General features: G+C 34.9%; 3 protein-coding genes across 12 annotated transcripts in view; 1 reads left to right on the top strand and 2 right to left on the bottom strand.

Annotated features, from left to right (window-relative positions):
• The window catches only part of spi (spitz), an 84,744-nt gene extending 79,976 nt beyond the window's left edge, over positions 1–4,768 (top strand). For 6 of the 7 annotated variants that reach the window (XM_067764136.1, XM_067764132.1, XM_067764134.1 and 3 more), the window contains one exon: positions 1,268–4,768. In XM_067764136.1, the coding sequence (XP_067620237.1) occupies positions 1,971–2,798 (828 nt within the window). In that variant the 5' untranslated portion in view covers positions 1,268–1,970 and the 3' untranslated portion in view covers positions 2,799–4,768. The remainder of the gene's footprint in view (positions 1–1,267) is intronic. The other variant, XR_010949296.1, reaches the window with a different exon arrangement.
• LOC137239152 (uncharacterized) lies at positions 4,633–9,393 on the bottom strand. The gene is made up of 4 exons (XM_067764142.1): positions 8,876–9,393; positions 8,488–8,804; positions 8,239–8,431; positions 4,633–5,757 (listed from the first exon to the last, which is right to left on the bottom strand). The coding sequence occupies exons 2-4, from the start codon at positions 8,791–8,793 to the stop codon at positions 5,450–5,452; spliced, it is 807 nt and encodes a 268-aa protein (XP_067620243.1). The 5' UTR covers positions 8,794–8,804; positions 8,876–9,393; the 3' UTR covers positions 4,633–5,449.
• Positions 9,394–9,563: 170 nt separating this feature from the next.
• Positions 9,564–27,091, bottom strand: LOC137239148 (uncharacterized). 4 transcript variants are annotated; one of them, XM_067764128.1, is made up of 4 exons: positions 26,999–27,091; positions 17,709–18,591; positions 10,167–10,359; positions 9,564–10,100 (listed from the first exon to the last, which is right to left on the bottom strand). In XM_067764128.1, the coding sequence occupies exons 2-4, from the start codon at positions 18,306–18,308 to the stop codon at positions 9,793–9,795; spliced, it is 1,101 nt and encodes a 366-aa protein (XP_067620229.1). In that variant the 5' UTR covers positions 18,309–18,591; positions 26,999–27,091; the 3' UTR covers positions 9,564–9,792. The 4 variants fall into 4 exon arrangements, with proteins under 4 accessions (XP_067620229.1, XP_067620232.1, XP_067620230.1 ...); XM_067764131.1 differs by having other exon boundaries at positions 17,724–18,591; XM_067764129.1 differs by having other exon boundaries at positions 26,994–27,087.
• Between the last annotated feature and the right edge of the window lie 374 nt (positions 27,092–27,465).

Below are 27,465 nucleotides of genomic sequence, written 5' to 3'. Positions count from 1 at the left end.
GTCTTAAACGGATATGACCGTCCAACAAGGCGTGCCAGTCGCTACTTCGCTCCGCCAACCGGCGCCAATTGGTCACACCAAGGGAGTTTAAATCGTTTTCCACCTGGTCCTTCCAACGAAGTGGGGGCCGCCCTCTACCTCTGCTTCCATAAGCGGGTTCTGATAGAAACACTTTCTTGGCCGAAGCATCATCTTTCATTCGCATAACATGGCCTAGCCAGCGCAGCCGCTGCGTTTTAATTCGCTGAACTATGTTGATGTCTGCGTATAGCTCGTACAGCTCATCATTAAATCTTCTTCGGTACTCGCCATCGCCAACGCGTAGAGGTCCATATCTCATTCGAAGAACTTTTCTCTCGAACACTCCCAAAGCCGCTTCATCTGAACTTCTTTATACATTCACATAACTACAGCGCTAGAGCCAACGTTTAATTTTTTCTTTTAGTTAGTTAGTTTTTGCTTCTTTTTAATCAAATATATACATTCATATGTATACCTGTGAGTAAAAAAATAACAGCAAAACTTCGACAACGATTTCGAAAAACTTTTTATTTGAAATTTTAAGAAAATGTTTGACGAAGTGTGTAAAGTTTTATTTTCTATATATATGAAACGCACTTCGCACAAATTTTTCAAACATTTATGCGAATTTTGATTAAATTCAAGCATATGCTAAAGCTTAGTAGACTACAAAATTACACACAATAAGTCTTCTGAACTTCTAAATAAAGATTTTTAAAACTCACGAATATTTTTAAAAACTTCGAGGTTTCTAAATTTTTTGGAACACATTTGTGACTGTAGTTTAAATAATTTTCTTTAACAAATGGTTTTTTGCATAAAAAAAGCCTCCCCGAAGGTTATCGGTAGTGTTATCGATTTTGATGGTCGTTTGGCGGATATTGATCCGTTGCGTTCCGTTAACAAGCATCATTAAGGTACTAGCCCGACTATCACGGGAACGATTTAATATGACCACATTGAACCTTCTTCTTCTCGGCTGCTAAGGAAACAGATTTCGCCAACAGATTTGACAATTAGGTTGGTAAAGCTATAAATGCTTGAAAGGGTTGCGCTACACAATCACTTGAATCAATTGGGTATTTTATCCTAAGCCTCCTAACCCGCTTCCTAATAATCTTAGCTGCTTTTTTACTGGCAGGTATACATAACTACATACTAATTACCTAAATATGTACATATATTCCTATTCTTGTTACAGATAGCTTAAAAAATATAATTCCTTTCTTTCTCTTTCTTTTCACAGGCTGAAACAATTATTCTCTACAAAAATTTATCGCTAATCTCGACTGTCAAACAACGAATTTTGTTTTTACTTTCCGTACACCCGCAAAGTATATATTTTAATTAAGTTTAACGAGAATTTGTTTTAAAGTTTTTAAAATTGTAATTTTAATATTTTTACTGCTTAAGATATGTTTTGTATTTCAAGTTCTTTATTCGTGTGAAAATTGTGATAAAAAAGTTTTGATTGTTTAGTCGAATTTGCAGGTTATATTTAATAAGAATTAATTGTAATAATTACATACATCAACACACACACTCATCTGTAAGTGTAAAAGTTTAAACCAAAAACATTACTCTAGAAGTAGTAGCTGTGAAACTCTCATTAATGTAACACAATTTTGTCTTTGTCGGCGTGTAAATTGCTGTTAAAACTGCTGTAATATTAACCTCGTTTTGTGCAACTGAAATCAAAGATCTTAAATTATAACTAATAATCAATTCATAAACTTATACACGCAACAAGATTAAACAAAAAAAATAGTTTTAATTATAACAAAAAAAAAAAAAAAAGCACTGAACTTAAGCTGAATTCAACTGCAAATAATCTCCATTCCAAAAACAGTATTTCACGCTTTCATACATTCACACATCCAAACAAGTATTTATTATACCATACATTCTTTTATACACTTCAATAATTTTAGCATACAAAATTCTTAAAAATGTTCTTACCCAAACGGAAATGTGCATTATTCTTCAGTGTTTGTTCCATGACATTATTGCTCGTTTGCATTTTGAAACAACCAAATACGGTGTATGCCTGCTCTAGTCGTTCAGTAGCGAAGCCACGCACTCTAACCTCATCAGCCTCTTCAATTCTACCACAAAGATCAACTACATCGACGCCAACTACCACAAGCACCACAACCACTACGGAGCCTACAACGAGTACCACAACTACACCACGTCCAAATATCACTTTTCCTACATACAAATGTCCAGTAAATTATGATGCTTGGTATTGTCTTAATGATGCCACCTGTTTCTCCGTAAAATTGGGTGATTCTGTTATGTATAATTGCGAATGCGCTAATGGTTTTATGGGACCACGTTGCGAATATAAGGAATATGATGCATCATTCTTACCCAAACGTCCACGTCCAATGCTAGAGGAAGCTAGTATTGCAAGTGGTGCTATATGTGCACTACTTTTTGTGGTTATCATTTGTTTAACGCTTTATTTCCGTTATGAGCAGCGTAGCAAAGAGTTATCACTTGGTGGTGAAGAATATGAAGTTGCTGATGCTTGTGATGATGATGACGATGATGAGCACGGTGAATGTAGCTATTTTACAACAAAACCTTGTCGTTACTGTAATGAAAAGGATTGTTGTGGAGCAGAGGTCAAAGTTGCAGCTGGTAGAAGTGTGGGCATGCATGGTCGCCGCGGCTATGTCGGTGGTGAAGGCGGAGGTGTGGCACCTGCTCTTCGTCGTTATATTGATGCAATTTCGATGTCATTTGCTATTAGGCGTACTACAAAATTGTAAATTGATAAGAATGTGCAACTGGGGTTGCTGAAAGCGGACTAATGCATATTTCAAGTTTATTTTTTTAACAAAGTAGGTATAGTGAAATCGTCAATATGTGCACACCTTTTTGAATCAATAGTTCGCTTTTACTTATCTCAGTTTCATATCGTTAATATTTTATTAGAAAGGAAGTTGGGCGTGGAAGTTGTGCTGTATTTGCTTCATAATTACACCAAAATATCACGACATTGTACAACATTTTTACCTACAAAAAATACTTTCTAGAATATGTTTCTGAACAGAGTTTGACGTATTCAGCTGTTTCCATATATAAAATTGTTAAAACAGACAACTGTAATAACAATGAATATATTTTAGTAGTGATTTCTATAAGAAATATCTATTTGATTTGATTCTATAATGGCCAATCACCAACAATATATGTACATACATATCTATTCTGAATTCATTTTCAAATGAGAAATAAATTTGATTTTTGCAATCGTAATTCGGTCAATTCAAAATTAACCTAATCCGAATCAGCTAGTTAATCTAAATTAACGCTTCATCTGTTTATATCATACTCGTACGTCAAAGCAACGTTTATACGAATTTCTATTCTTTGTACATATTTCGCAGCTCCATTTTGTATTTTGAAATAAATTCAATCCAAAAATTTACAGAATCCTTAAGTATATTTGCAATTAAATTAGTAAATTGTATATTAATGCTTTACTTTCGAGTTCTAAGTGTGTATTAGTATATGGTGTTTGAATCGCATATCCATGACAAAATTTTGAAGGCCCTCAGTTCCGGTTACCTTAACAACCGCTAAACACATACAAACTATAAATCAAATACAGCACCATGATCGCGCCGTTTTTAAAATAAAACTGTCTACTACCTAGCAAACCGCCGTTTGTTAAAATAAATCAATTCCAGGCTAATAGTAACTATGTACATGCCTTCGAGTGCTTTATTTTTTATACAACACGCAAACACTCTCCAAATATGTAACTCAAATACATCACAATACAATACTTTCAACATTCTTAAATACTCTAGATAAGTTTTCGAATATTCATGTCATTCATACGTAATCAGATTCATATAATCATTTACTGCGAAATTTTCAACACGAGCTTATATCGGCTGAGTGAATATCGCTTTTTCAAAAACGCTTTAAATTTTATAAACTTAGCAAACCGTCGAAAACCTGGGCCCGTGTAGTGTATTACGATTCGTATCAAAATCAAGTTTTCACTCAAACATTGAATCAAAATAGCTCTGATATCGTGAGTCCGAATAACGACATATGTGAACTAGAGACTTTGCGTAAAAGTTGGATTTATAACTTATCATAATTTGTATGAATAGCTTGGTAGTTTCATATTTATGAATTGAGTGAAAAATGGATTCCGATACAAATCGTAACACACAATACGGGCCCTGCCTGATTCGAACTTCGTTTGAGAAACACTATTGATATTGTTTTAATAATATCTTATATCATCATGAGAAGACACATTGGAAGATTATATTTAAAACGCATTTTTGAACGGTCTGTGGATATAAATGCAATCTTCACTTAGCCGATGATATGTATGAATAGTGTAAAATTCGACTAGGCATACTCTCGATTTCACTCTAATAGATTGCAATTCTAGCATGCTCTGTGTATTTTCACTCAATATCAATATTTTAGAAAATCATTAAAACACGAACATAAAATTTTGTTTTAGGCTACCCTGAAGATTCATAATTCGCATAAAAGTAAATGAAAACACCATAAACAATACAGATTATTTAATATATAAGTGATATTTATTTAGTTATACACACTGCAGCGTTTTTTATAAAACATCTCATTCATTTATATTGCAGTATGCAAGAAGTATTATTTATGACTACTAAATACGCATTCGTATTCAAGAACATGCAAATTATAAAATAAACTGCACAAATTGCTATTCAAAAGAGATTCTTAAGTAACTGTTTTAAATTCAACTTTATATGGGGGGTAAGATGAATTTAAATTTTATCTTAAATTTTGATTACATTTGATTACTTATATCGCTCATTTACTTTAATAGTGTCATGACTCAAAAAACATGATTTTTGAGTTAATAACATATAAACGTACCCAATATCATGATCTATGTTGTATAAAAAAATCTTTGTGATCAGTTAAAAATTTACCAAGGCTATTAAAACGAAAATATGCCTTTATATGCGCAACATATGACAGTTGAAATCTTTGAATGGCTCTCCTGGAAAATTTTGTTTTTTGAATTATGACACTATTGAAGTAAATGTATTTTCTTTTAATTTTTTCAATCAAGCAACAAAATTATTTCATACTAAGCTTATTACTCAATTGTTCTTATTTTATAATCCCCCCTATTGCGAGTGTCGATTACAGTAGATAGTCGACCGCTGAGCGATAATCGATTATCTTTATAATGTATACAAATTATGTTATATACATCGAAAAGTTGAAAAAATAGCAAAATCTGTCTTGTATAAAATAACTGTTTATAATGGTCCAAAGAATTGGCGACTAATTTGTATAGTAATAATATTAAATGCAAAAAATGGAATCGACAAATTGTCGATTCTATTCCGATCGACACTCGCAATAGGGGGGAATATTTCAAAGGTACATTCAATCAAATTCGACTATAAAATAAACACCACAATGGCCCATAAACGCTCAATACATAAATAACAATAATTATTATCTTCATAAGTAGACGAAAGTCGTTAAAACTTGCAGTATCTATTGAGTAAACGTTAAAAAGGTCTGTATCAAAAGAATAATACATACTTAACATGGCTAATGTAAATGTGGTTAAGCCGATAATATTGTGTAGAGTTTTGTTGAAACGTGGCTGAAGGCGACTTTTCAATTCTGCGGCATAGAGTGATATCAAACCACTTAGGAGGCTAATGAGCAAAATTATTGTCGTAGCAAGCCCTGCAAATAAGATAAGATCAAATATCATTGGTTAACTAATTGTAAACTGTATTGAAAGTTTGGACTGAACGGTATCAATTTATACTAAATCTATTTGTAACTTTTCTAATGTATACGTTTTTCTTAATGCAGGCTATAACTCGAAGTTTATAATCAGACCAATTCTAAATATACTCGCGGAATTTTGTTCTCGCGGATTTTTTTATTCCCGCGGAAAAATTCCTCCAATTCTTTTCTCCTAGGGAGAAGAATAATTGGGGAATAGGAATTTCGAATTTTCGAAGTCAGCTGTTTTGTCAATTGAAATTTCGTTGCGCATTTCTTATTTTGTTTAAAATATTGTAAAGTTTAATTATTGTTGCCAATTTGTTTGAAATTAAGAAATAAGGTATAAACAATGCACATTATTGTATTTCATGTAGTATTCACTGAAATGAGTAATGAATTGGTGCCACAGCACCATCAACAGAGGAGCATAAGAAGAAGACCGGCGGGATAACACAAATCCGCCGGACTTGCCTGCATTCATTCTGCACAGCAATTTTCTGGCGGCCAAGTCGAGTTGAGTTTCGCCATATGCCAAAATCTATTTAAGCCTTCTTAAAAAATCCTTGCGTAATTTCTGGATGGCTGCATCAAATATGCGAAGAGCTCTTCCGTTGCTTATGATATATTTTTCGACTTAAAATAAAGAATATTGTGGTTGTTGTTGTATTAACAGTGAGAATATTGTAGTAGAATGTAAATACATATTTTAGCACAAATTTGTACAAATAAGTGTTCTTTCTTAAAATAACCAATTTCCTTTAATGATTTTGATGCATTCCCTTTAATTTAACTAGTGAAAAAACTCCTATGAAATGGCAGAGAAATCTCCCTCTCCCTCGCATTCATAATACCTACTTTTCTCCCATAACCGGTTTCCGCTTTTTCGAACATTGTTCAGAATAGGAGGAAAGGGAGAAATGAAAAAACTCACAAGGAATTTTTATTTAGAATACCAGGAATGGGAGAAGGGAAAAAACTCGCACGGAATTTTCGTTTAGAATTGGGCTGAATGGATGCATACCTACAATACTGCAATGCTGACAAATAATTGAACTTTGCTTCCTTTTGAAATAATGAAGTTTTCGTCAATAAAATAAACTCCAAAATACTTAATCATTAGTCAAACAGATCAGCTGGCCTTTGCAGAATGTTTGCTGGCCGAAGTTTCCACTTCACAGATTAGGTTGAATTGATCGATTACAAGAGACCTCAGTCGGCGAGGGGGTCAGAATATACCCGCGGTAGGTATGCCTGTCGTAAGGGGCGACTAAAATACCAGATTCAAGGGGTGTGTAGCGCAACCCTTCAGGTTGCCAGCGCAATATATAGCTTCTCCAAACCCAATTGTCAACCTCACCTATCCGCGGCGAATCCTGTTTCACTAACAGACGAGGCTCTGGCGACCCCAAGCTCCTCATGGAACTTGGGGGTGGGGAGGGAGGGGACGGCCTGAAGGTTTAATGTGGCCACATAAATCGTTCCCGAGATGTCGGGCTAGCACCTTAATGGTGCTGTGGTACCGGAGCGTACCGGATCTGTATCCGGCAAAGGAACATCACATCGATAACACTCCCAAAAGCCTTCGGGGAGCAGCCTTATCGCTACAACAACAACAAAAACAACAAGAGACCTCATATGGACTGAATGTGTCCAAAGTCGTATTAAAATTTATTAGACAACCTAACAGAAAAACAAATTTTAGTCCCAGGACTTATGAATTAAAATAACTTGTTATCTTTCCGTATAACAGAAGCTCTAAAACCCAGTTTAGTAGCTGCCTCGAGATCTGATAACTCTGCCGCCCAACGTAGCTGTAGCGTTGACCACGCGAGGGCACACAAACAGAACATGCTCAATCGTTTCTTCCTGCAACTCGCAGCTTATTTGCTGTAAGTACACCCACATTTAGAGATGGACACAACTTTGTTAGTTTAATATCAAACCTTTTGCACATGCTCTTATAGATTTTGCAGCTTCGCCACTTTTGTGGCTTTATTCTCCCCATCGGATTACAGGCATATTATCAGATAATCTGTGCGCCCAATGTTGGATGACGCCATAGCACTACGCTCATACGCCCTGCGTTCTAGCTGCATCGGGGCATTAAGTATAGATACGAAAGGAAATGCGGAATAGAAACAGGCTCAGATCTTTGTTTTTCGCTTTGGCGGGCGCCGTGTCTTTAACGGGTTCTTCGACGAACTAGCTCAGCAACTGATTGATAACCAAAAGTTCACAGAATAGAAGAGAAAACCCTAAACCAGCAAAAATTCCGCAGAAAGTTCGACAACCAGTAAAAATGGATCACTATATTTGGGTATCGACACGAGTATGAGCCAATTTTCGGCTTTTCATCTGTTGTTGTTGTTTCGTTAACTATCCTATAGCTATGCATGATCTTTTACTTTATAACTTTAACACGCTAATACTTGCCTACAATACCATGACGAGTTTGAAAATGTACGTCCTCTAAGAATATTTTTATTACAACGCCAGCTAGACCAATGACAGACCCAAAAATTTGCAACACCCAATGTAAACGTGCTTTTTCTGGACGCGGACATACTTGAGTCCAAATATTGCCATTATAGTAGGCTATCAGACCTTCGGACATCAAGCACAGAAACTGAAAAAGTAGAGTTGGTATAAAATGTTTTAGGAGTAATTTTTTTTATAACATACACCCAATGTACAAAACAACGCATGCCATGTAATATCCTCGAGATCCAGGCGTAAACTCATCCAACATAAATAAACTGTAATAAAACCGATGAGAAAACGGTTAATTAGTGTCAACACAAATTCGAACTTTTGCGCAAGTGTGAGTTTGGCTGGTTGAGCTACGCGTCCATAGTTTGTGGGCTGATTGAATGTGCTGGTGTTGTTAGGGCACTTTTGTTTTGATGCTTGTGGCGCCTCTGGATCCTTTCTAAAGTACATGGTGTCCTTTTTCATTTTGTTCACTACGAGTTTAGCGCGACGTGTCATTGGTATAAAAGCTGAATTAGTAAAAAATAATTCACTCTTAAATTTGCATATGGTTATATCTAAATTTTTGCTAGTGCTGTACCTTTCACATTGTGTTCATTACTGCCCAGATTGATGCAATTCGTGCTTTATTGCAATCTAAAAATTTGATTCACCTTCAAATAATATCCCTTCCTCGCCACCAAATTTCATAGCAAAGTTGGTTGCTCTCTACCCGATAATTTACATTGTTTGATGATTAATAAATAGATAACCAATTTTTATTCTTTATTTTTTATCTTTGCTCTCAGTATCTTTATCAGTCCAACGAGAAGATATTGCCACATTGCAAAAGTGATTCTTTAGAAGGGTACTTTTGGTGCTGATATTTATGTATTGCACATTTGTTGCTGTTGGTGGCATGTATTACGATTCTCCATAAGTAATAAAATCCCTTAATCTATACTTGCTTAACTATCGAGTTATTTTTTGACCGCTAAAGCTCCCGCCGAAGGTGAGTGAGTGTGATGGCTATGGACGGTCCTATGTCGGATACGAATCGGGCACGGTCCGGTACTAGCACTTTCTTGTGCCAGCCCGGTTGCCTCGGAACCGATTTGTTTTGCTCTATCGAACCGTCGGGTCTGTGGATTTAAGTCCCCTCTTATTAAAGGTATGACTTATCGTGGGAATTTTCTAACTCCCTTGGGTCAGTTCGAGTAGCAAATATTGGCATTGAGTGGTAAAAATCAATACCGTGGTAAATGTGCGGTATAATATTGAAATTCATATTTTATATCACATTTTTTATTTGTTTTAAAATAAATCGTATATACAATTAATATTTATTCTAAAAATGAGGATATATATATATGTATAATAAAGCTGCTCCTATTCGTCTTTCTGTTTTTGCTGTTTATTTCTTATTCCGGCGAATAGTCACTTTGAAAAAATGCATCACACATGCATAGATTGGACTGGAGTATTATAAAATATTATCATAACTTCTGAAGTTCCTAATCAACCTCTCATAATTATACGTGCTTTCTGCAGTAAAGCACGTAAGGGCCCAATAGAACTGAGTACCAGTGAAATAAGCGTAATAGTTTTAATACAATCCCGAAAATCCAAGCTTGAACGTGACCTAAAGAAGCCCGTCTCATAACCATAAAATTGCGTTAGCAGAGCAAGAAGGAAACAAGCATATCCAATCAAGTTGTGCGCCGTACGATTGAATATTGGACGGACGTAGGATTTTAGTTTTAGTTGATAAAGTGCAGTCAAACCACTTAACCAAGATACCAAACAGAGAATGAATGTGGCGAATCCTTAAAAAGAAAACAAAACTGAATAAGTAAATATTTTTCATTGATATAATAATTGCAGAAAATTACCCAACTGGCCGTGTGTACTTTGCAGTAGAAAACCTTTTTGTATGCATTTGTACAGCGTACCGCCCATACCCAGGCCACCGCCTGCAACTTGCATGACCCAATGTATTGTGTGCTTTTCGTGTCGTTTGTAGTGCGATGTTAATGGGTTGCCATTGTAGTGGACCATCACAGCTTCAGCCATCAGTAGTGAATACTAGGCGAACAGAAATATGCAATAGGTATCAACAGCGTTGCGTAAACGAATGAGCTGAAAATTTATTGCATACTTTTAGGCTCATAGCATTTCGTGGCCTAAAAGTATGCAATAGTCGTTTTGAGTTAAGAGGAAGCAACAAAATTCTACACACACACACACACACACGTATTAGTGAAAATTGTCTGCTTTTATAGTTCTGCGAGCCTGGTAATTCATCAAATTCGATAAATGCGAATGGAAAAAATTAGCCGCCACGGAATATGTATGAATGGAATGTTGTGTGGAGTAAACAGATCGTTAGCTTAATGTGAAAATGTGCTAAGTCGCTTTTTTGAAAAATTTTATTTTAATGCAGTTTTAAAACTGAATTCAAAATACATCGATCACAAAAAAAACCATTTTTATTTTTAATTTTTACGTGCTGTGGGCAATGATGTGTAAATGTGGTAAGTCGTCAGCTGTTAAAAAGAATGTGCTAAGTCAACCTAGTCATTTCTTTATGCGCGCATTTTATTTATTTAATTCATTCAGTCTAAAAGTCCATGCTGTTGTTGTTGTTGTATTAACAATAAAAGACACAACACGAAAGCTTTGGGGAGTGTTACCGATGTTGATGGTCCTTTGTCGGATATACATAGATCCGGTACGTCCCGGTAACAAAGCACTATTAAGGTACTAGCCCGACCATCTCGGGAACGATTTATATGACCACATTAAACCTTCTAGGCCATACCGCCCTCCCCGCCCCATAGTTCCATGAGGAACTTGGGGTCGCCAGAGCCTCGGCTGTCAATAAAACAGGATTCGTCACAGTTATGTGAAGTTGACAATTGGGTTGGAGAAACTATCTTATAACTTTATACGAGCAATTCTTGTTTCTTTGTATAGCCGGACCATCTCGGGAACGGCTCAACCGATTTAAATGAAATTTGGCACAGAGATAATGTATCACCTTCTAAGACTTTCTACCTAGGCGTTGCAACTCAGAATGTTTCACAAGGTTGCCACCTATTCGAAATTAAAAAAAAAATTGCATGAGGTATGCCGATATGGGTATTAGACGAAAGGCATTTCACTCCGCATTACAATGGGGACATTTTTGAGTAGGGTTGTCATTTAGGGTTGCCACCTATTCGAAATAAAAAAAATTGCATGAGATATGCCGATATGGGTATCAAACGAAAGGCATTTCACTCCGCATTACAATAGGGGCATTTTTGAGTAGGGTTGCCATTTAGGGTTGCCACCTATTCCAAATTTTAAAAAAATTCATGAGACATGCCGATATGTGTATCAAACGAAAGGTATTTCACTCCGCATTACAATAGGGAATTTTTTTTGAGTAGGGTTACCAATTAGGGTTGCCACCTATTCGAAATTAAAAAAAATTGCATGAGATATGCCGATATGGGTATCAAACGAAAGGCATTTCACTCCGCATTACAATAGGGACATTTTTGGGTAGGGTTGCCACCTATTCCAAATTAAAAAAAAATTCATGAGATATGCCGATATGGGTATCAAACGAAAGGTATTTCACTCCGCATTACAATAGGGACATTTTTGAGTAGGGTTGCCATTTAGGGTTGCCACCTATTCGAAATAAAAAAAATTGCATGAGATATGCCGATATGGGTATCAAACGAAAGGTATTTCACTCCGCATTACAATCGGGACATTTTTGAGTAGGGTTGCCATTTAGGGTTGCCACCTATTCCAAATTAAAAAAAAAATCATGAGATATGGCGATATGGGTATCAAACGAAAGGTATTTTACTCCGTATTACAATAGGGACATTTTTGAGTAGGGTTTCCATTTAGGGTAGCCACCAATTCGAAATTGAAAAAAATTGCATGATATATGCCGATATGGGTATCAAACGAAAGGTATTTCTCTCCTCATTACAATCGAGACATTTTTGAGTAGGGTTGCCACCTACTGGCAATTAAAAAAATGCACGAGATATGCCGATATGGGTATAGAACGAAATAAATTTCACTCCACCTTACAATAGGGACATTTTTGAGTGGAGTTGCCACCTATTCGAAATTATAAAAAACTGCATGAGATATGCCGATATGGGTATCAAACGAAATGTATTTCACTCCGCATTACAATAGGGTAATTTTTGAGTAGGTTGCTATTTAGGGTTGCCACCTATTCGAAATTAAAAAAAAATTTCATGAGATATGCCGATATGAGTATCAAACGAAAGGCATTTCACTCCGCATTACAATAGGGACATATTTGGGTAGAGTTGCTATTTAGGGTTGCCACCTATTCCAAATTAAAAAAATTCAAGAGATATGCCGATATGGGTATCAAACGAAAGGTATTTCACTCCGAATTACAATAGGGACATTTTTGAGTAGGGTTGCCACCTATTCGAAATAAAAAAATTGCATGAGATATGCCGATATGGGTATCAAACGAAAGGTATTTCACTCCGCATTACAATCGAGAAATTTTTAAGTAGGGTTGCCACCTACTGGCAATTAAAAAAATGCACGAGATATGCCGATATGAGTATCAAACGAAAGGTATTTCACTCCACATTACAATAGGAACATTTTTGAGTGGGGTTGCCACCTATTCGAAATTATAAAAAACTGCATGAGATATGCCGATATGGGTATCAAACGAAATGTATTTCACTCCGCATTACAATAGGGTAATTTTTGAGTAGGGTTGCTATTTAGGGTTGCCACCTATTCGAAATTAAAAAAAAATTTCATGAGATATGCCGATATGGGTATCAAACGAAAGGTATTTCACTCCGCATTACAATAGGGACATTTTTGAGTAGGGTTACCATTTATGGTTGGGGTAGTTAGACGAAATAGTACTCTACTTACATTCTATTAAAGCTTTAAAGGAGAACATGAAAGTTAAAAATATTCGTAAATAAATCTTACACATGATTCGACTTAATTTTCTATATTTCATACAAGCTAATAAACTTGAAATGCAATATCAAGGAACCGTGGCAAATTCTAGCAAAATATATTTAAATGCATATTTTTGGCAAATATGAAATGAATAATTGCAATTTCTCACAGATTACTATTAGAAAGATTTCTCACCGTAGCAAAAAGATATCTCACCAAGGTAATTTTCTACCTTTGAACACTAAGAGGCATATGTTCAATTTGAAAACGAATGGAATGAACAAATTAGATAAATCAGAGCAATTAGTGCTACAGTTTCTTACATTATAGGCAAACATGAGTGAGATACAAGTTCTTCTGTCATGCAAAGCCTGAAGACCAAGAATTTTTTGTAAAAATTGTTTGAACTTTCTCAATTTTATAGGAGTTAGATTCATAGAAAGGATTCCATATTATTTAGCAAAATTCAGGACCACTTCTGACCAAGGATATATAAAGCGCCTTCAACGTCATAGGGTCCTTAAAGTCACTGGTGTTACGTGTACTGAACCCAACTATTGCAACAAATTTTGAAACAATGAAGTCAATGTGACTAGAAAAAAAGGGAGATTGGAGTCAAAAATCACACCCAAGCCATTGCTCTCTTGACAGCGATTAGGAGATTTAGCATTTAGTTTGTAGATAAAGTATGTGGCAGTTGTCTTTTTGGAATAAGGCACAACACAGCATTTGTTTGAATTTAAAAATTAATTATTGTCTGCGCACTATCCGGCAAAAGAGTTCAGATCAGAACCTTTAGAAATAATTTGACAAATAAATAGTATTTTTTGTGAAATATATAGTTTTAGTGTTATATTTCAATCATTAAAGGGGAGGAGTTATGGGGGAACATATTCACCCTTATCGCGAAGTTCACGCGGAAAAGTGTTCGCCTTCACTTCTTTTGTTCGGGTGAACTTTTTCCGCCTATCGGCAATTTCGGGCGAACAAAAGTTCACTTCGAAACAGCTGATACTCTATTGGGAATTAGCAGTGAACAAATAATTTACTTACAATTGTGTAAATTTTGTAACAAAGTATATATTTCCTTAAAATAAAACAAAAAAAAAGAAATAAAGAATTTATAAAATAATGTTTAGTATTGCAATTAAGTTGGTATTGATTGAGCGCGAGGAGAATATAAATGTGAAAGCGATTCGGAACAATAAAGGGACAGTTCTAACCCTTTGGAGCTAATTGATTCACTGTAAGCTAAAAATTACTATTGTCAGCAATTTTAATAACAAGTTAATTTTTATTCAATTAGCTTTCGCCAATATTACAGGCTAAACAAGCCGGCATTCTAATATTGGCTAGATATTCTTACCAACTCCTTGCCACCATTGAAGCAAACATTTGGAGTTCCGCCAATTGTAAAGTTGAGTACATGTATTCATTTTTTCGCATAGGGAAAAGGCGTTGGAAAGGACGAAATGGGTATTAGTCAATCTTGTTCCAGTGAGGTGTTCAGCATTTTAGAACCGTCGCTTTGTCCACAATGGATAACTTGGCCCACTGATACGTTGTCATAAATAATAGAATTTACATACTTAGGAATACAGGAATTTCACTTATTTCCCCTCAGCTTCCGATTGTGCATTATTTATTGATGTATTTCTAATAATAAAAGTACATATAATAATAAGAGTATAAAATTTCAAAACAAAAAATTACTTAACATTTTCTTTTCTTCTCGTTCGCCTGTAAAATATAAGTGAACAAATTTGGGCTTCCCCGCTGTTCATTTCGCCCGAACAAAGAGTTGCCGATAATGTGAATTATTTTTCGAACACGAAAAATTTTTTCGCAATCCTCTGCGATAGGGTGAACAAAATCTGTGAATATTTTCGGGTGAAAACAAAACTCGCGATAAGGGTGATTGAGTAAAAAATGCTAAGTCAGGAGAAAAAATTTGTTTTGAGTGCGGAAATTGTGCTAAGTCATAAAATAGCTGCTGGGTTAGCATACGTGATTTTTATTTATCTTTTCCAAAGCTTCTACACTCAAAAGTTTTGCAACTAAGGCATCCTCATTCACAGTTTTGAAAAAAAAGGTTATTTCAAAAATTATTCATTTTTTTCGCCTCCTGTAAAATTCGTAAAAAGTGACTTAGCACATTTTCACATTAAGTTGATGAGATAGTTATTTTTGATACCGCTGTGGAATAGCTCGCAAAGATTCCGAGTTCAGTAGGGAGGGTCGCCTTCCATAAAGGTACTATCGTTAACGTTTAAGGCGCTAAGTGGGTTTGTCAATTTTTCGATAACTCCTGTCCATTTGTGTATATATCTTGAACCAAAGCCAATGGCAACGTTTTTGTTTTTGCAATATATAGGTACTCCCCTTTTAGGTGCAAGAGATGTAGAGCAATTTAGGTGCTGGGTCATTTGTGTACCCATAAATTTAATTTTTGCTTGAAGGGTTAATGATGGAACTTTATATTAAATTGTGGATAATTCTACAAGTAGGAAACTATATACTGCCAAAAAACAAAAACTTCGCCATTTGGCTTGGTTCAAGAGATACACACAAATTTACAGTAGTTATCCATAAACCGATCAGCCCACGTAGCGCCGTAACAGTGATCCAGTATACTGGCAGTCTCTGACTCTGTTGTCGAGTCCAAGGCTTAGTTGTGAGAGTGATTGTTTTCTACAGGGCAGACGGGCCTCTTCATCTGCGATAGGCGGCATTTTCGCTTTTTCTTACAGCGATCACAGACCAGAATTGACCGGCGCAGCAACTAGTATCAAAATACTTCAGATTTTTTTTAAAGGGTGCCTGTCCCCGCAGATGGGAGTCGGCATAAAACATGGAACGAATAATGGAAAATAAAAAATCAGTCCATCATCTCTGAGGGCCCGAATTTTAGCCTCTATAATTCGGTAATGCTTTGTGGCATTTTCGTTTGCAATTTTTCCATCATGGTCCGTCGTAGTCATGCTCCTGCCTCACCTTATCTCTGGTGTAGTGGTTATTCTGTTAAGGTTTTGGTCTTTGCTGTTTCTAACTGCGAACTCTTTCGAGTAGATATTAATGTAAGCCTTTGATTTGATATCAATAAAAACCGCCGAGATTTTGGGGAATATTTAGAATAAGGTGCCCGATTTTCAAACTTTTGCTGATTTGTAGGGGTAGAGGGGGTCCTAAAAATCACAGAATTATCATCCGCAACTCTAGGAAACTCTTAGTTTATGAAATATAAGCCTTTTAATTTCCAAATTTAGTAAAATTTCAACTTAAGTCCTGCACTTGTCGCACATGTCGATAGCGATATCAAAAGCACTGATGACATCAAAAGACGCGTATTTGCTTCAAGATTCAGACATGCAGAAATGTGTTCTACGCAGAATTATCGTTGGAATCAGCATAAAAATCTCTATAAAGTCCAATTTTTTATTTTATTTTTTTGACAAATGTTTGTATTCTGCACTTGTTCCAATTAAATACATTAATTTCAAATTATTCAAAGAATTATAAAAACAAAATACATTGATAGTGTATGTTTGTTTGCATTTATGTCGACGTGTCACCACCTTATAATCTTCTACCAAGTTAAAAAGATATTGTTGCGGAGCTGGCAACACTATTCACCACCTTCATTTGTTTAATTGCAACAACGAAAAAAGCGACAATAGTACCGACGGGTTTTCTGCGAATAACTTTTAAACGAGATAAAAAATGTAGTTTCTGCTTTCGGATTCTGAATCTTGACGCAAATGCGCGTCTTTTGATACCGCTATCGACATGTGCGACCCGAATTTTAAGTGCAGGACTTAAGTTGAAATTTTACTAAATTTGGAAATTAAAAAGCTTATATTTCATAAACTAAGAGTTTCCTAGAGTTGCGGATGATAATTCTGTGATTTTTAGGACCCCCTCTACCCCTACAAATCAGCAAAAGTTTGAAAATCGTGGCACCTTATATAAAATCCAACCCGAGATTTTTCTCATGACAACCATTCCTTCGTATCGGAATGACTGGGGTTTTATCCGTACAAAGGCAGTCAGTTTAGTCAGTCTTCCCCATTTTTCACTGAACTCTTGAATTAATATACATAAGCCAGGTCTGTTTTGAAATTGTCTAAAAATACTACACTAAAATGGGGTCGAGTTTCTTTCGGAAGTTTTGCTATTTAATACCGCCTGGAAGCGACTTCTGCTTTTCAGTTGCAGTTTTTGACCTGATTTTTTTAAACGAAAATTTACTTGGAAATATGGTTCACTACGACAGAAGGGATGCCATCAGAAGAAATACTTTTTTAAACTCTTTAAATGGCTTTCAGTAATCACTGATTACCCTCCGAATTTGAATATTTCCTAGATATGTATTTTACTCCGAAAGATTGCTATTCTGACACTTTACCACAACACTCATATTTTAATTCACTTTAACTATCAATAACTTTCAGCCATACGTTTTCATCACTTACTCCCAATGTCACCAACCACGCATGCAACGGAGTCTTCTGTAGTCCACTAGTGATGCATAGCCAACTCATGTAGATGGTCACAAAACCGATGCACATTTGATTCAATACAAATAGCAATACCTCGAAATGATGTATTACTGACGAACTCAACAAACCCTTAGGCTTCTTGGAGCCAGGTTTTTCGTCGATATAGGTTTCCATTCTGCTATATGCGTAGCGGGGATAACGTGCTTGGCGAATTTGAAATCGCGAGCCTGATTTATCAATATTGACAGCTGCAAAGAGACTCGAAGTATAAGTTGTCAGAGGCTGTGGTAAGCTCTGGTAGGTGGCCTCGTTGGTCTTTGTTGAGCTACTACTTGGATATTGATGCCCAATCGAATGATCACTGTCGTAAAGTTCGTTATTCGAGTTCAAAGCACCTTCGTTAGCAGTAATGTGTATTTCCGCGGCAGTTGTATTTTGGTCTGGGTCAGACGTTGATGTGCGAGCTTTTAACGTTGTGCTGCCATAGTCACTGTGCTTGTTACTGATCGAGGTATCCAGACGTTCCGCGGAATCGACAATTTTTTTAGTAGAATACATTTGGTTGTATTTTTACTTTTTACATATAAATACATACGTAAATTATTGTATTATATGTTTAAGCGATCGTTTGAACTGATAAGTTTCTCATTTAATTATTATATTTTATTTCTGGCTTTGTAAATTTTTGTTGGTGCGTTCGGTATTTGTTCCGATTTACTTTCTGTGTGGCTTATCAAAACAAACATAAATACAAATATCGAGCGTCGCGTAAACTCGAGTTTCTGGTTGCCTAGTTGTCAGTGAGGACGATAAGAGGAGTACGCATGAGCTTTCGAAATTCCTGAAAAAGAATAGAAATCAAATTATAACGATCTTTGCTGCGCTCGTTAAATGCAAAACTGTTTGCGTTGAAGGAAGCGGCATTGCGGATAAGATAAGTATGATAACTTCTGCATAGATGTCAAAATTATAAGTATAACCGATCACCTGGTTTTTAATTGACTATCGTGGTCTGAAGATAGTCGACCGTGTGCGCCGTCATATTGAACATCCTCTCAGGCAGTTGACGAATAAGATATCACACTTGTTTTATCCACAATGGGAAGCGGAATTGTGTGCTCCTCCTTTTTAAAATGTATATTGACAGCAGTTTTTACTTCTGTTGAAGTGGGGGGTGTGAAGCTCGTTTTTAATTAAAATTACGTATCTGCCTACATAAATAAGGCTTTAAAAATATACACAAACAAAGCTTAAAATACATTGATGCATGTATTTGTGCAGACGACAGATATTTTTATACCTTTCATGAAAATGAAATGGTATATTAACTTTGGCACGAATCTCAAAATTGTAAGTCCTTAAAGGAAAATAGATAGACCCACCATTAAGTATACCGAAAAAATCAGGATGAAGAGCTGAGTTGATTTAGCCATGTCCGTCTGTCCGTCTGTTTGTATGCAAACTAGTCCCTCAATTTTTGAGATATCTTGATAAAATTTGGTGAGCGGGTGTATTTAGGTGTCCGATTAGACATTTGTCGGAACCGGCCGGATCGGACCAGTATAGCATATCTCCTCCATACAACCGATTTTTCAGAAAAAGAGGATTTTTGTCATATCTTCCTCAATTTATCAGATTGAAGCTTCAAACTTCACCGTATGCTTTCGTATATTGCACATATTGTTGTCTGAAAAAAAAAGGATGAGATCGGTCGTATGTATAGTATATATCCCCCACAACCGATTGTTCAGATAAGAAACTTTTCGTAATTACTGCCCCATTTTAAGAGCTAGAGGCTTCAAATTTCAACGAATGCTTACGTATATAGCATATATTGTTGTCTGAAAAAATCATAGAGATCGGTGGTACATATATTATATACCCCATATAAACTGTAATTTTTGCCCCTTTTTACGGCTACAAGCTTCAAATTTCATCAAATACTTACGTTTACGTCATATATTGTTGAAATACGTGATTCGTAGTCATAGTTTTTACATGCAGACCACAAAAAACGTGAAACTTTGCATCCTCACACAAAGTACCTACCTATTTTTTATTTTTTAACCTTAAAAATCGTTTAGGTATATACATCTGTTCACTATCACCCCTATTCTGCATTTCGACTTGGATTGGAATTTTTTCGATTTGGCAAATTTGGTATTCGATTTTGCGTATTCTGCATTTCGATCGTAGTTCCGTTTTTCTAAGTTGCAAATTAGTTGGCGGAAAAATGTTCCTTTTTATTTTTTTTATTAATTTATAACAGAATTTTAACAAAAAAAAAAAGTAAAACTTGTTAAGAAACGTAGAAGGCTTGATAATGATTATTTGTTATATGTTTCCAGGTCAAAATCACCATGTCGATGTCGAAGTCCTTGGACGTATTGGCCCTGCAAAAGTATATAACCCATACTTGAAAGCATCCTTATTAAGTCGAAAGTTCTTTTTGAACCTAAATAAGAAAATAAGTCATTAAACTTTACCACTTTTAAGTTCAATTTCTTACAATTCGTCACTCATCTCAAATGGATTATACAAATTTCGCAATATTTGCCTTTCCATTCTCGCCTGGCCATTTTCGTATGCGTTGCTTTCCAACTCCACAAATAATGCCGCGGCTATTGATTCCATTATAATAGACAGCTATAATTTGTGTCTGTTCGTTGGGTCCAGTTATATGCCAAAGCAAGCTGCCGGAGTAGAGGAAGGTCAAGCGAAAACGTAAACAATCCTTGCGGAAAGAATAAATAAAGAAGAAAAAATAAATCTTCATAAGGTATCATAGGCCAGGGCAGTGAAATTAGCATCCACAAAATTCTGAAAATGTCAACTATATTCGTGCAGGAATCCGTTTTAACAAAACTTGGTGGCCACGGCAGGGAATTGGCCAAAAGAACGACAAAAATGCACTTACAATTATGAAAGCACTTCACTCAAAAAAATATAACACGGCGGCAATATATTCTATTGCTTTTTTTGTACAAAATGGCGTGCATAATAAAATATAAACGTTTTTTAGTGTTTTTTAAAAATTTTCTTTAATTTATGTTGTTCCAATGTTCACACATTCCGTACAAACAGCTGATTTCGAAAAATCATTTGCTCTTCCTCTTCTCGTTACGATTCCGTCGTAATGCAGAATATACAGCCCATTATTTGGAGATTACTTAAATTAATAAGATTATTGTTGAGTCCCATTCATGAAAGGTATGAAGTCTTCGGCACAGCCGAAGACAGTCCCATCCTTACTTGTTAATATATGTTGTTGTTGTTTTTATTTGAAAAGTGTCACGTTTTTTCGGTATTGTTATTTTGCGGTTGAAATAACAAAAAAATTACGTTTTATTTTGCAAATGCAGGCTATAATGCAAATAGATTTGTATATGAATACAGTGACTCAAACCCGTAGTTTTAACCTGAACATAGTTGGAATATTTTCAATGCAAATTTTCGGGAGCGTGTCATTATTCTGTATTACAAAATTCTGTAAATTGCAAAAAAATTCTGCTTGAACAAAATTCTGCTTTTTTAAAATTCTGCTTTTTCAAAATTCTGCATGTTTAATTCTGGAAGTCAAAATTTCGGAATCATGGCATGGTGTAGCCGGTATTGTTTTAAAGTGCGGCCGAAGGCCGCCTACGCAGAATGGTATACTACGCAGAAGGACATCACCGTGGCGGTAGCCACGGTTATACCATACACCCAGACTTGGCATGGCGTAGCCCAGTGTTATTTTTTATAAGCGCGGCCGAAGGCCGCCTATGCAGAAAGGTGTTCTATGCAGAATTACTGTGCATGGCGCACTTTTTCAAAATAATTACATGACCTCTTTAACATTGTTAACATTATATTTTAATACAGAATTTTGAAAGCAGAATTTTAGAAGGCAGAATTTTAAAAAGCAGAATTTTGTTTTTAGAATTTTGTACATAGAGACTTTCGACACCACCCAAATTTTCAAATAAGACAAACTAGTTCATAAGGAAAACACTTAAACCTGTACATCAAATTTCTTTTGCGCTCTAACTGCATCTCAATTTACCACGAGCAACCTTTGAGGTCAAGCTCTTGTTACAAGCTCGTAAGCTTCCCTGCAAAAATGGTCGTTCCATTTGAGTACTTCATGAAGTACTTTTTTGGGATTTTCTTTATAGGTTAATATTCCATGTTCAGAAACATAGAAATTGACATGATAAAAAAATGGAGGTAGTTCCATTTAGTGTGACGTTAGCCACTTGACTTTTGCGGGGACAAAGACAATTTCACCAAAAACAAGCTACCAGATTGAAAAATGTTACGAATTTTTCTAATTTTGATGGATTTCATATTAACGAATACGACTAAATTACTTTCATAGTTATTTTAAATGAAAAAGAAAAAATAAGCCCCATGTCTTGGAAATATTTTAATACGAAATATCAGCCTAGAAAAGAAGGTTTTTACCTTCCCGAAAATTCTTTTGGTGGAAAAAATATGGATCGAAGTATGCAAAGCAAGGGAATATAGCCTTCTAAGTTTACGTTATAAACCGACACTGCAATTCTTGGTAAATTAGCTACAAGTCCACATTTTTAAATTTTTTATTTATTGTATAATTCAAGCATTGCGCTTTAGGAGGGAATTGTCAAACCATTTTTTAGGGAGAACATTTCCCTGTAGCTCTGCAGGTTAGCCATTAGTTATGAGAGAGTTTTTGCCCGTTGTACCAGGGGTCACCTTGGGGCAGCGCCGCCTATACACATTATGTGCCCTTTTAGCATTGACATAGATGTGCAGACTTTGGAGGTACACTTTTTCTCAACATGCCTTGAGAAATATCCGCTGTAGCGGCATGATAATAGGGCTATGCTAGAACAACAGGATTTTTCGTGTATTTTTTTTCTGTCTGGGCTGCCATAAAGATATGAGTCATTAACCAATGTATGAGTCATTATCCATTGTTTTTCAATAAAATTACATGTTTTACTGTATTCTCAATCGATATATATTATTATTGTCTCAGATGACCATTACGTTTTCATCCTAAAGCTCGAAAACCCACAATTTCGCCTTAAACAGTAACGGCATGGCAAGGCTTCTGACAAAACAACAAACATTATTAAACTTCAAAAATCCCCAAATACGTCAAAAAATTTTGAGTGGAACTACCTTCTTTTTTGTATCATGGAAATTGAGAACTCCATGGAATACCTACAAAAGAGCACAAGACGCAAAAAATATGAGTATTGAGCTGACAAAAATTAGAGTTTTTTTTGAGTCACTGTAAATGCATATGAATGTACTCGTTTATTGACACGAACACACAAAACAATTCTGAGCGGCGAAAAAACGAGATGTTTTATTTATTGGAAATATTCTAAGAAATCCCAAGCTTTGTCGCCTTGTCAAATGCAAATTAAATGAAATTTACATTCGTTTACATTAGCTCACATGTATATATATGTAAGTATAAATGTATGCACATTAGGGTGTGTTTTATTTTCTTAGTACAACGTCCACACTTAACACCTTACCAGAACATTGAAGCATTTCTAGTAAGAAAATTGATTTTCAGAGTACAAGGCCAGGCAGTGGCCCTTATAGGTTTGGCATAATCAAAGCAAATTTTAATCAAAATTCAATTTCCTTCATATATGACACGGAATTATGGGCTTTTCATGTCAAGTGTTCCGACTTGAAAAAGTTCATGTATCCAAAATTTACCAAAGTTGATGCAAATGTTGTAATTGTACATCACCTGTGCAAATGAAGTGATCGAAATATGAACGGGTTGCAATGCTACAAGGTGTTGAAAATTTGCTTTGTTTGCAATTTTTTTCATTAAATATTTCGACCACTAAGGGCCGTTTTATCATCACTAGTTAAGTTAGATTTTACCTGGGGGATAGCAATTTATCAGATAGCTTCATTTGACACTTTTAGGGTGACCCTCTGACCCTAAATCGATATTTGTGACTATTTTGGAAAACAAATCGCAAAAATCTATTGTAACACGAAAACTAGCCAAACACTTTTCCTTGAAGTTAATGAGACGCGAAGCTCTAGTTAGCATGGAGAAAACGAGAATTTTTATTACTTATAGAAAAGCGACTAACTGAAGATGGTGAGAACGGCCCTAATTTCAACGTACAAAAAAGGGTTCGAATAATTAAGAATCTAATACCGCTTTTACACAGAAACTTAATCGAATCATAATTTTATTTAATGAAATAATTAAGTTTCCCTTTTCATACAGAGCCTTTTGCTTCATTAAGCGAACATCTGTCAGCAGCCCCAAGAAAATATTTCGCTTTTACAAAAAATAGTTAAAATGGAAAGCAGCCGTTTCCTTCTTAACTACAAATACAATCAAAATAAAATGCATACGCAACTACCCAAAGATGTTGCACCTAACCAAACATGTGCCCAATTTCAAAATAGCCATATTGTCTTTTGCTGCAAATGCAGCGAAAATTAAATTTTGAATTTTTTCGTGTTTTTCTATTTTTCGTAAATTATTGAAAATAATTTATTTTTGATTGTCATTCGTTACATTGACAATAAAAATCGAAGCACCAAGTAAAGCCGACTGGATTGTTCATTCGATTAGGCGCTCCACAAAGCAATAATGAGATAATTAAGATTTTGTATTTTGTATGGAAGATTGAGTTCAATTAGGGCTTTAATGTAGAAAACTTGACTAATTATTTTATTAAGCCTCTGTTTGAAATTGGCATTACTTTTTCAAAAAAATAATCTTTTTTACAAAATTGATTACGATTTTTTTAATGTTGCTCAAACTAAACCCCAATTAATCCCCTACAAAAATTTATAGGTCACTTTGTGCGGCAAAGTAAAATTTTCGACGTTTGAATATAACTATCGCGAAAAAGTGTTCGCCTTCACTTCTTTTGTTCGGGTGAACTTTTTCCGCCTATCGGCAATTTCGGGCGAACAAAAGTTCACTTCGAAACAGCTGATGTTCTATTGTGAAATATTTGTAACCAAGCATATATTTCCTTAAAATACAACAAAAATAGAAATCAAAAATTTATAAAATAATGTTTAGTATTGAAATTAGGTTGGTATTGATTGAGCGCGGGGAGAATATAAATGTGAAAGCGATTCGGAGGCAATTAAGGGACAGTTCTAACCCTTTGGAGCTGAATAATTCACTGTAAGCTAAAAATTACTTTTTTCAGCACTTTTGAATAACAAGTTATTTTTTTTCAATTAGCCTTCGCCAATATTACAGTCTAAACAAGCCGGCATTTTAATATTTGCCAGATATTCTTACCAACTCCTTGCCACCATTGAAGCAAAAATTTGGAGTTCGAGAAGTTGTAAATTGAGTACATGTCTTCGTTTTTTCGCATAGGGAAAATGCGTTCGCAAGGATCATGAAGTGACTCTTAGCCAATCTTGTTTCAGTGAGGTGCTCAACATTTTGGAACCGTCGCTTTGTCTACAGTGGATAACTTGGCCGACTGATACGTTGTCATAAAAAAATAGAATTTACATACTTAGCAATACAGGAATTTCACTTTTTTCCCCTCAGCTTCCGATTGTGCATTATTTATTGATTTATTTCTAATAATAAAAGTACATATAAGAGTATCACATTTCAAAACGAAAAATTATTTACATTTTGTTTTCCTCTCGGTCGCCTGTAAAATATAAGTGAACAAATTTGGGTTTCCCCGCTGTTCATTTCGCCCGAACAAAGAGTTGCCGATAAGGTGAAATCTTTTTCGAACACGAAAAATTGTTTCACCACCCTCTGCGATAGGGTGAACGAAAACTGGGGTGATTCAGATTGACTTTGTTTATAAAGTGGTCTATATACAAAGGAGTACATGGGCTTCATTGGGAGCAACAATACAAAAAATCGAACCTATTAGGTATTCCATAAAAGAGAATCTTAGTTGCAATTTTTTAATTTTTTTTTGCATTCAAAATACATATATTTCTAGATGTTAGTGTAATAATGCATAAATAAAGATATTAAAAATTAATGCTGACATAAAAAAATGTAAGGCGCGGTAACCTCCGAAGAGATGTTAGGCTGACTTCGCTTCCATCTGACATATATCTTTTTTTGTGACTAGAAAGTTTTCATTAACCATGCCTGATAAGAATATAGAATATTTCAGCATTTTAGAAAAAAATTACGTATTGGGTATTGATTAAATAATTGATTAAACAATTAACAAGAATATGGCATGCTTTGTCTAAAAGTGGGAAACCCTAATGTGCATTTTAAGTAATTGAGTACACAAAAACATTTCAGTATCTAAATAAGATTCGAAAATATTTTTATACGTATTTTATAGGTTCTTTTAAGTTCTAAATCAATATATTGCATTAAAAGCAGACAACGTATGTATGTATATCCAAAAACATTTTTTTTTTTAAATTTATGTTTTTTATTGGACCAATAAAAGAAATTTTGAAGTATTGTTTATGAACGTGGATATCCTCAGCAAAAATGTGTTTATAACAGGGTTGCGCGTTGACAACATTTTTTGGATTGTTTACACTTTCATTGTAAACAATTGTAAACATTTATCAGCATGTCATTTCAACTCACATTGTAAACTGTCAAGTCAAACAGATCGATTTTAAATGGTCCAAAAGTTACTTTTTATTTATATTACAAAATGAAAATTGACCAAAACGATGAAGAATCGGACAGTGAAAATGAAAAAAATACTAAAATACTAAATATTAAAGCGTATTTATTTTTTATTTTTTTACAAGCTTGGAAAACTGTTTGAAAAATAGTGAAAACGCTTAATTAGTAGAGATTGTTTCTGACTCATAAAAAAAATTAATTGTTTACACAAATGAATTGTGTACGTAAACAATTACATTGTTTACATGTAAACAATTGCTGTAAACAATGTAAACAGTTTACAGGCCCAACCCTGGTTTATAAGTAAGTGAATCTTTGAAAAATTTTGGAATCAAGTTGAAAACTTTTTCTAGAAAAGGTACATATAAGGTATAGTCACTTCTCTAAATACATTCTAATATCAAGTTCTATAGGTGATAAGCTTTAGATAATGAAATCATGTCTTCTTTTTTCATTTGAATTGCACATTGTATTAAATTATAATACATTTTTAAAAGTAGAACACATTTGTCGTATATTAGTTATTTAAACTTCAACAAAACAAATACACAGATATGTATGTATATGCTCTGCATATATTTACACATTCATATGTGTTTAATTAATAATGTTTAATTAATAATCACCATACTTAAATTTGCAATATTGTGTATCCACCCACTGAGACTGTCGTTGCGTTACTGATAAGTCAGTTTTTGTGTTCTCGGAGACTCATCGCACGTTCATTCGCAGTATGCCGCCTCATTAATTTGATGGCAAAACGAGTTTTGCAAAACACTTAAAACAGAAGTAAATACACATAAAATATATACAAACATGCATATACATGTGTGCAAAAACAAATATAAACAAATAATAACAATTACTTAGAATCAAGTTTAATGGGAATCCGCTGGCGTTTAGCTGGGTAAATTACAAAATTGCGGTACGTCTGATACATTGAGACTGATAACAAATAAAATAAACAAATTCAAATACGGGAATGGGGTAAATAATAATTTTGTTTTGAGCTAATATGCAGGTATGTGAGTCTAACCAGTTAAGGTCGGGGCTTTGGTCAGATCTGTATATCATATGCCATACTAACGTCCCAGCTTT

Source organism: Eurosta solidaginis, chromosome 2 (assembly GCF_040869045.1).
Source record: "Eurosta solidaginis isolate ZX-2024a chromosome 2, ASM4086904v1, whole genome shotgun sequence".
NCBI lineage: Eukaryota > Metazoa > Arthropoda > Insecta > Diptera > Tephritidae > Eurosta > Eurosta solidaginis.
This window is presented reverse-complemented; position numbering and strand designations above follow the sequence as displayed.